The sequence below is a fragment of the Dendronephthya gigantea genome, unplaced genomic scaffold (assembly GCF_004324835.1).
Source record: "Dendronephthya gigantea isolate DGI-Jeju-01 unplaced genomic scaffold, DenGig_1.0 000020F, whole genome shotgun sequence".
Classification (NCBI taxonomy): Eukaryota; Metazoa; Cnidaria; class Anthozoa; order Malacalcyonacea; family Nephtheidae; genus Dendronephthya; species Dendronephthya gigantea.
The window spans coordinates 806,826-817,468 of record NW_021163030.1 but is presented as its reverse complement, the minus strand read 5'-3'; the positions used below and the strand labels follow the sequence as shown (position 1 = coordinate 817,468).

At 35.7% G+C, this 10,643-nt stretch overlaps 1 protein-coding gene and 1 long non-coding RNA gene across 2 annotated transcripts; one reads left to right on the top strand and one right to left on the bottom strand.

The window, feature by feature from the left end:
* The first annotated feature begins 1,666 nt into the window (after window positions 1-1,666).
* LOC114521619 lies at window positions 1,667-3,086 on the top strand. The gene is made up of 3 exons (XR_003686813.1): window positions 1,667-1,735; window positions 2,385-2,510; window positions 2,844-3,086. It is a non-coding gene; the product is annotated as an uncharacterized LOC114521619 (long non-coding RNA).
* Window positions 3,087-3,381: 295 nt separating this feature from the next.
* Window positions 3,382-10,175, bottom strand: LOC114521462 (beta-lactamase-like protein 2). Its single transcript, XM_028541923.1, has 13 exons — window positions 10,099-10,175; window positions 9,319-9,616; window positions 7,369-7,416; window positions 7,135-7,251; window positions 6,826-6,969; window positions 6,348-6,469; window positions 6,100-6,261; window positions 5,745-5,879; window positions 5,537-5,654; window positions 5,372-5,444; window positions 5,022-5,159; window positions 4,531-4,640; window positions 3,382-4,262 (listed from the first exon to the last, which is right to left on the bottom strand). Exons 2-13 carry the CDS (start codon window positions 9,520-9,522, stop codon window positions 3,939-3,941), a joined length of 1,695 nt encoding a protein of 564 aa, XP_028397724.1. The 5' UTR covers window positions 9,523-9,616; window positions 10,099-10,175; the 3' UTR covers window positions 3,382-3,938.
* Between the last annotated feature and the right edge of the window lie 468 nt (window positions 10,176-10,643).

Below are 10,643 nucleotides of genomic sequence, written 5' to 3'. Positions count from 1 at the left end.
TTGTAGCTGTTATCAATGTTACCAATGTTAAATTAAATGTGTTTGTTCAAAATACAGTATTGTGTATACCTGACTTACAAGGCTCATTTTGAATAAGGGGAACTATATAGTGGACATGCAGTTATGCATTACGCTCTCTGAAAAATATCCTGCGACTTCGGTCCCTAAAATATATTTTTTCAAGGGCGACGATGTCGTATAGACTATAGCAGTATATATTTCATTATCATGGCGACGGACATACAATGCCTATAGTATACAGCATGCCATGGAATTAACGTGGAGACCAAATTGATAAACACGAAAGGGACGACGTATATTAAAAAGTCACTATACTAGAAGTCTAAAAGCACTTGTCACTGTCTCAGACAGTCCACTTAAGTCTCTCAAACACATGTTAACAAAGAAAGTTAGAAAGTTCTCCTTTTGTCGTCCTATTTGTCCAGAAAACTTTGACGCTGCCAACACGTTTACGTATATGTCTGTCCACTTAGACATGCGTGCATGCATGGAATAAATAAATAAATGTAGTAACGCTTTCGATGTTTCATCGTTTCAAATTGTGCGCGAATTATGAAATGAAGTTTCTCAATCATATATTGCATACAGCCTAGTTGAAAATAGTAGTTCTTAGTCCTCCTCTCACTCTTAGCACCTTTACATATCAGCTGTGCATAGACATACATATGACTCTTAAAGATGAACTGCATGTGCGTGTAAAGATCCGTGCGACGTATCCACTTCATATACACAAGTAAATACTTCAAGTAATGACGTTGTGATTCACTCCTCCGATTTGAAGAGGTGGAACGAGGCGTGAAAAAAACTTTCAATTTATTTTTTTCTTAGTCAAAACAACCCAAGGGCTTGGTGGTCCTTGAACCAAGTGGCCTTCAACTTGAAATTGTTTCCCAATGATAAGACTCCAGCCTTTTGCCCCACCCATTGCGGCAGCATGGCTTTTTCGCTTGCATTTTAAAAATACAAAACGGAAAATATATATTAAATGATTTTGTAGCATACCTGCCATTCCTATATAGAATAATTTCTCACAATCAGGTAAATGTCCAATGTCCAATATCGTTTTGAATGCTCTTATTCGCGGCTGCAACTTTTTATTTTTTGCCGTATGCAAATCAGAGCAAATCAACATTCCTAACATTAAATTTTTTTTGTATTTTCTAGGGTCTGTATAGGGAAGAAGCATTTTCGACATTTGTTCCGAGCGAAATTTTTCATTCATATAAAGTCCTGTGAATCACGAATCCTATGGCCATGTTAAATTGAATCTATTTTCCACATGCGTGCATATAAAAGGTGATTTTCAATGTTATATATATCAAAACATATTCACATGAAATTATTTGTACGAAAGACATTACTAAATGCAAGGCCCGATAGCCTATATATTGCAACTTTACCGTCAGGCTGTCTACATCCATCACATTATATATAGATAAAAACGGTTAACTGATAACGGTTTATGGATTCAGTTAGTAATAGTGAGAAAAACCCATCGATATATTGGCAATCAATTAGGTAAACATCGCCAAGTATAACTATAATGAAATGAATAATTGAAGACACAACAACACTGCCAACAGCTGTCAAAAACAAACTTGACATGGTGTATATATATAAGTGTGTTGCAAGACACACATGTTAACCACAAGTCTTTGATCGCGGGGTGCAAGTTATTATTTCCAACGAAGTGAATATAGTAAACGTCGATAGGGTATGTTCATTTTTATGTCTTATCGTATCTTTTTATACCACCGTCTTGTAGGTTCGCATATTTTTTGCTGCATGGTAGTGTTTAATACTTTTTCTTGTGATTAGAAATGTTGTCATGTTGTGCATCATGCATGCAAACACTGATGTTTCCTTCTTACAAGCATGCAATCATAATATTACTATTATATTTGTGCATGTACCACCATGCAGTTGTGTTTTTTACCTCATTTATCAAACATGCACGAGTTTCTTTTTAAATCGATTTCTCTGTATTTATTATACCTTAGTTTTACGAATATCTGCATGTATGTTTCAAGATTCAGCTTCTTTTATAGGTCAAAATTAGCAATCAGCAATTAAGAACTCGATCAAAGCTGCATGGATTTGATTCATGCAAAAGTTAAATGATTGTGCGCTCCATTTCTTGACCTCATTTTGTTAATTAACGACTTCAAAAGCCGTGTAATCGGTTTGTAGCCGAATAAGACAAGGTGCTACAAATCTTGGTCCGGGTCGCGAAACTGTATAAAAATTTAAAAAACTGCAAATAAAAATTTATGTACGCATCACGCGGCATATCAATTTAGATTTTTTTTATCGGCACCACAAATTACTGACTTTGTAAATGCATTGGATTATTATTTATTTAGGTAAGATGAAGACTGCTTTGTTTGTTTTGCTGATAATTCAACTGATTACAGTGCCAACGATGTCTCGCAATCTGTTTTCAAATGATTATCTTGCGGCACGGCGTTGTCCAACCAAAGCTTGCGATGGTTAGTACGGGTTTTATAGCTGCAAGGGGGGAATCGAGAAAAAAATCAGTGTTAAAGCAAGAACGATAAGTTGTTTGTTGTGTTTATTGGTGTTTCAACTTATTGAGAAGACAAATTAGCCTGTATGGCAGTTTGAGGGAAGCTATTTCGGCAGTAAATTGAATTTAATTCGATAAACAGAAAATATTCTTTTGGCAATTTTGCAAAAACTAGTTAGTATTTCGCTAGCTCGAACGACCTTTATACGGTTCATGACAAAAATGTGGAAAATTTTAGCAAAATTTTGCCCTCAATGCCCGGAATGTCCTCAGAACATGTTTATATCTTATGTAGTTGAAAAAAAGAACTGTTTCCTGGTATGCCATGATTGTGAAGAATATCCTACCATGTATAAAGATTGTTACGGATGCCAAAGGTGTAAAAACGAAAAGCAGCTAGCGATCAGACTCTAGTGTATGCATTAAGTGACCAAGAAGCAAGTGTCCGGAACTATATATCTTACTTATAAAACGTATGATGATGGTTACTTATAACCATGTAAACAAAGTATAATCAAGATAAAAATAAATAATGGTATTAAATCTGATTTGCAAGTAGTTTATCTTGAAAAAATGATCAGCCCTCTACCCACACCTCACACCCTAACCTGCCCCCGCCCGCGCTGAAATATCATTTTATCATATATTCAGTTTATTTGCGAGCAAATTGAGAAGGTAAAATCCAATATTTTGCTTGTTGAATCCCTACTGACAACTATACTGATTTTCCACAAAAAATTACGAACAGAGGAAAAGCAATGACAAGAACAGGATTCAAATGTAATGCAAATGTAATTAATTAGAGGGAAAATGATAATCCTCAATTAAGCTCATTACCAGATAATCTTCATAGGCATAGCCATGTATTGTTGAACAATTGAAGATGTAACAATTGACCTGTCTGCTAAAAAATCAACAAACGAGGACCGCGAGATTCTTATTTACTTATGTTTTTATACATACGAGATTGTTTTAGGCTTTGAATCGTTGGAACAGCATTTCCTGCAGCGTACTGGGCTATCAATATTTATGTCCACAATGTCCTACGCCAGCCTCGTTGCCAGGCGCTATTAATAAAATAAATATAGGAACACTACAGGCTTTTAAATAGATCAAAGGATCGGAGACCTTACGAGGCGCCACCATCGTTGTCGGTCGCACAAACCACGCAAACACTCTTGCCGGCACTCCCATAGCAATTCTCTTTGTCAGAGATTACATGCCTGTTAATTTTCATTATTCTTTGAGACCGACGTTTTGGACGTTTTGGGAGGTAGAGGCTGTCATACACCCAACAAAATCTTCAGTCAATCCTCATGTCATGTCTCTCAGCCCAAATCCATGAATGACATCTCACGAAGGTATATATATTCCCTGGATGCAAAATAGTTTATTTTTTAATTCGTTCGAAGACAAACGAACCAAGTGTAAACTGCGAATAACGGTCTTCATAGTCAAGATGTTTGAATACAATATTTTCTTTATCTTGTCCCAACGAATAAGCCAGACATGTCAAGCCGCGAGGGTAGACAATTTGCAAGTGTTGATGATCTTTAAAGCTGAGATAAACAAAAGGCGGGTAGCCAGGGTCTTGTTTCAGCATCAAGCGTCCAGTGAATGATTCAATCGAGATAATAGCTTTCACTTTATCACTCCAGCTATTTTTTAACATATAAAGACCAATGTATCGTCGTGATTTAGGTGGTGGTTTGATCTGCAAAAACAAATGCTCTGTTGTACAAATATCGCTTATAAACAAAATATTCAGCATGAAATATCACAGCTGTCAAAGTAAGCCATGACCCAAAACATAGCAAGAAGAAAGTCTTGTGAAAAAAAAGATGTGATGTTTACAAGAATTGTAACGTTGTATCAAAACAACCATTTACAAAAAAGTATTCTTGACAGGCCATTGATTCAGATGATTTATAAGATCCAAAGTAAATCACATGAATAAATCCGAAGAAAATCACATGAATTACCTCTAGAGAATTTAAAACTACGTTCATTGAGAAAGTCTTGGAAAGTTTCTTTGAAATTTCCTGAGCTAATTTTGGAACAATCTCTTGACCAGTAGCAAGTATGACCAAACCTTCATTTCACAAAATAATAAGCATAAGAATATATCAACGATCAAATTTTTAACATCAGTGGTTACGACGTTTCAAACTACTTGAGGGTTACTGTTGGGGTTTCTATTGGATCCTATCGAAGAGGGTCCTGATAGAGCTTCATAAAAACACATCCATGACTGGATGGTACCATCAGAGCTGATGATGGTGATTGATACGAACCATCGGTTATACGATACCGAATTATCAAGGCATTAAGTTTTGGTTAACTTAAATCTTACTTTTCACCTAAAATGGTAGTAAATACATATAGCATTGAGCAATGTATTTGCTGCACAGGTGAAGTTGTTTCAGCTCCGGTATACACGATACAGGATTTGAAAGTCTAACTTCTTCCTTACCGAACTTTTGTTCTGGCAATAAGATCATAGCCGATGAAGATCCTGGGACTGCCCCTGCATTCGTTATTGTGCGAATAGAATGATGGTATCGAATTTGCCATCCGGGAGAGAATATTTGCAGATCTGGGAATACGAATTCTGAAATAGCAAGAAGTAGAATGTAGATAAAATGCAGAAATATAACACAATGGTAATATTAAATAGAAATAGAAATAATTAAATGAAATGCCCAGATATATATGAGTATTTATGAGTGCCAAACAAAATTTCAAATATCAATTTCAAAATCTCAAGAACCATCAGTACTGATTACTATATTTTACTGAATTTAGCAAAGGGTAATACTTTACCAGGTTTAAACATATCTCTGATCATCATTTCATCAATGAAAGACGTTCCAGGGTTCAAAATGCCCAACATAAGCTTGAAACAACGTAACAACTCAATTAGCTCACTAACGTTCATTACGCAACACATAAATACTCAATATTGAGACCTAAAAATTAGGAAAATACTTTAGCTTGATCATTGGTTGATGTCAACATTTGAAACGAGGGTGAAGACCAGCCCCAGTTGAGTTGTGGTGATAAAACTCCGTTTGATTTGTAATTCTTAGCCACGTTATCAAAAAATCTAAAAATGTTTAATTGAATGAAAAATTCAAGCTCCATATCATGGAGGAGGTATCATGTTCTAAAAGGCAAAACTGCTTATTATTATTACCTGTCATTTTTCAAAACAGTTCTTTTCATACGAAGAGGATACAAAACTTCACTAAACATCCACTCTTGCCAGCTTTCATACTTTCCACCAAATTTTTCAAACAACGCATGTGCCAATATTGCATAACCGAGATTGCTATATTGAAAAAGAAAATACCAATGACTCATCTGACTGATCGCACGGCAGGTTCGCTGAATTTTAGACTGTCGATTAGGTATATATTGTCTTTTGTTCTGCGCATGAAAGTATATTATTCCACCCAGTAGCTTACCTATTTAGCTATACCGTAAAGTGGTAAGCTTTCTTTTAAACCATGCATGCATGGGTAGGAATGACATAGAGGAAACATTCATACCTGTAACCCACACTTGTTCCAGGTGTGAATTTTAATTTGAAACTCTTCAGTTTTTCAATAACGTATGTAGTATTAACAGGACAAATGTTTTGATGGTTTGATGAGAAGGACGGTCCACAAGGAACTTCTCTCTGTAAACCTGACGTGTGGCTGAGAATTTGCCTTCAAAAATTGAATTAAGTTCAGCAGTTGTCGTAGTCTGATTTCTAGCAGGGCTTTCATCCAAATATATAAAAACCTATACCTACCTGATAGTTACAGAATCCTTAATGTTCACACTTTTTACAGAAAATTCCGGTAAGTATTTCTTTAAGGGGTCATCTAAACAATCAAGTCTCTTATCTTGCAACAATTTAAAAGTCAGCAATACCTGTGATAGATAAACATTTATATTACCACCATTATATTAACAAAAAAATTATATTAATTAACACTATCAAAATTAGTCTAAAGGTGCTCGAATAATCAATTGTAATATGTTAATTACTGCTTTTGCAATCAATTATATATAGCAAATTCTAGAGGGAAATATTTGAAATAATTACCTAAAATAATTATTTGTCCATTTGCCCAAAAATAACGATTCTATATTCTAGTATTTTATCTCCGAGTAAAATGAGTATATAGATATAGGCGTGAAACTGCAGATCATACAAGCTGCTTCGGAGAGTTTTAAATTTGCATCGTTAAAATTTTTTCGGAATTATTACAAGCATTTTAGCATACCGTTAACAACTTGACAAGACTGCCTGTCCTATATAAAGTTTCTTTATCAGGAGACCTTCTAGGCACCACTGACTTATCTAAGACTCCATATGCGGCATTCCATAATACTCTATTTCTGAACACTGCAGTAGATGAGACTGACACCTGGAAAATAACATAAGAAAGAAATAAGAACAAAAAGCAAGAGAAGTATAGGCGGGAAAATTGAGATGGGAGGGAAAATTGGAAAGAAAATGAAGAAAACCGTGCGAAAAAAAAAATATTTTCGTTTCGGCGGGCACAACACAGTGGTATAACTGTGGTACTTACTAGTGTCTGTTTCTCGACCTCTTTTTTTAGACGTTGCTTTATCTCGTCGAATGTCTGTTGAAATGCACGGGGAAGGATATAAGGCAAGGAATTCAGGTTGCCAACAGGAGGACAATCCTTAGAAAAATAACGCAATATGAAAAGCCATGCATACGATATAACCACTAGATTATAACATTGGAACCATATTTCACTACAAAAGACTCAGTGTATATGCCGGGTCCACTATATTACCTGTCTCTGAGAATTAAGACTCTCATCCTTTTCCTCTTCATTGGGTATCTGTGAAAAATTTAAAACACCCATAAAAACAAAGTAGCTAGATAACATAGTTTTAAAATTCAACGCTTTAAGGGGACTTTATGGTTAAGATAAATCTTTGGTTAATTGTAAGACGGTGTCTTGATATATTTTAGAATTTCAGCTTTTCTTTTCACCATCCGAGCACTTACTCTAGATATATTAGTACAACTCAATTCTCGTATGAGGCGTCATCGTGGATTGCCGTATGTATAGCCCTTAACAATCTACAAATATACTCTCGAATCAATGAACCTATATTATAAATATATTTCCCTGTCTAAGCAAAGGTGATATAGCCACAGAATAGACATTATACCAGAAGCCTCACTCTTTGGATTTTGCTAATGTTTTCGTGTCCGAAATTTTTAAGAGGCTCACGCGTCATTCTACGCCATCCTGGTGAGTGCAGGAACTTTGTACCCCCATGAAAAAATTCCTGCACACACCAGGATGGCGTGAGCAAGAGTGCAAGACCCACTGAGGCAAGACCCAAATTGAATACTAAGCACCATTATGCTTGCGTGTGCTCGGTACTTGGCTTGCGTTATGCATGTGACGTCACCAGTGGGCGTCACACTTGAAAAAAATGTCGGACGCCAAATGCAAAGAGTGAGGCTTCTAGTATGTCTATTCTGTGACATAGCCTCACTCAGGGGGTCTTAACTTTAGGCTCTTGTTATTCAACGATGCATATGCATGGTTCGTTTAACGTGGTTCGTATCGCTAACCTAGCTCATGCATCAAATTATGTACGGTTCTGTTTTCCGAATTCACTTGTCACCACATAATGTTTTGCTATTTAGAAATTTCCTGAATACTTCACATTAGGAATATATAGTATAAAATAAAGTGGTAATGTGAAGACATCACGTTATACAAGAGGTAGAGCGGTGGGTATGGTGTCATGAACACTCAGTAGTGCACGTACATTAACGTGTATTATTTATATTCCCACATATATGAATGTATTTAATGCACGATTAAACAAATAACGAACTCACACAGTGCAACTATATGTACTGAGGACGTTTCAGAGGCTTTCAAAATTTTGGGAGAATGCGACCTGTGACAAAATTAGTTTCCACATGCAGTGGTCATGCATGCAGTCTGTGGACAGGATTAGTAATTTAGTAGAGAAACATGTCGTATATTGAAGTTTGGCATAGGTGCACAATTGCCACAGTTACATTTAATGTATGATTATGGCTCTATCTTGCACATGCACTTGTAATAGTTACACTTTTTTAGGCAACTGTTGGTTTCTTGGTCAAAACGACACAGAACTTGACACAGCAAGTCAACCGACAGTTTTCTGTACCGTAAATATATCTTATTTAAAACATTTAAAACATTTAGACAACACAATACTGACAAACACAAAGCCAGGGAATAATCTACTGGATATTGTATTATACGCTTTTGTGATTGTATCAGTGAAGACTCGATCTTCCTCGATATCGATCACAACGCTTAGTAGATCATATAATTATATGGCATGCACAAACTTCACGCGTAAATATGCGTATATAAAACGGACAGTTGTCGTGATAGTTGATCATGGTCGTCATGCATGATTATTTCAAACTATATACAGGATGCTGCGTTGGAAGTAGGGTTTCGTAACGTTGTTTAAGGTTTCAACAAAAGATTCGCGCGACTATCATATAAACAACTTAAATTTATATACAAAATGACAACATACGGTGTTTCTGCTCGTACATCCAGACCATGCTCGATCACGTTTAAATAAACAGACTCAAGATTCAAGAGCCGATGATGGAATCAGCAATATTGCTATGCATGAATTTTATATGAAGTCAACGAAAAATAAAAACACAAGATCTCCGCAGCTGGCTGAGTGGATACAACATTTCAACTGACCTGTGTGACGTCTTTAATACAATCTGTTTCGTGGTCAACTAAAAGCTTCCAAACTAAAATTGCAGAAACAGTTGCCAGAGCCAAAGTCAATATGGCAATCGTCGCTTTTAAATAAAATAATTTTATATCTTTTGGGATATCCTTTGCAATCGATTCTTTGGAATCATCATCTCGAGTAACGTACCGGACAACAGTTGAAGGCATTTGTAGGATATTAAGTTTTAGTGATGAGAATAAAAACTTTTATTAAGGCAATTGTCCTCTTTTAATATTCATGTCTTGGTGTTTGGGGAAGGCGCTAGAAATAATATAGAAGAAAATTAATATATTGTTGCTATGTGAAACAAGAAATGCGATGCAGCATTGCAGCTATATATAATATAAGAACCTGCATGCATGCAATTAGGTTTTTTATCAGTAAAATCAACGATAAGAATATCGTGATGTTATATAAAATATCGCGTGACTTGTGTTTTGCTGCGATTATCACTTGCAGGCACAGCTGTTATATTTATACTAAAGGCCATACAGCATACGATGTCGATGTGGTCAGTCGCGGCTATTCTTGCATGTGTTTACTTTGCGTATAGAACGTCTTCTCACTATAACCTTAATTTGCTTTTAGGCAGAAAGGCAAAAATCATAACATTTAAACTGACATACGTTCAAGGAAACAATATATCCGAAATATTTATGTCGTCCTTAATTGACTCCTTGACGACTTATGATTTCTATATAATACACGCTTAATAATAATAAATTAGTTTGAAGTAAACTTACCGATGATCATGCATGGGGCTATACAACAACTGTACTGCTCGACTGCGGTCGGTATAAAAACAGTGGTTTTAGATTCTATGAACATATGAACATGCAGTGAACACTAAGTCACAATGGATGTCATATCAGCAAACATATCAAATTACCGCAGAGCGATGTTTCAGGGTCTAAACTCTTGGCCTTGAATTGCCATGTTGCAGCACCACGATGTCGTTGGGGCAATGGCTCTAAATTTAATCAAAAAACTGTTGCGAAATAAAAAGTCTTAAATTTTGTGTAAAGCCAAGGTCGGATCTTATTTTCCGAAGCTTTTTTCTTATATTGGCATTAACTAATTAAATTGCCGGGCACGAAAAAGGAATATCGATTTATCGCCGGACATTTTTCATGACACTATATTGCATTGCATGGGTGTGTTATTGCATGGGTATTTAAAGATATATACTTTTGGGACACAATCTGCGTGTTTTTTAAGACAAGTATATATTAATTAGGTCGGCACAATTCTTCACGAAAAACATATTGTTTAGGTGTGAAAAAAGTAC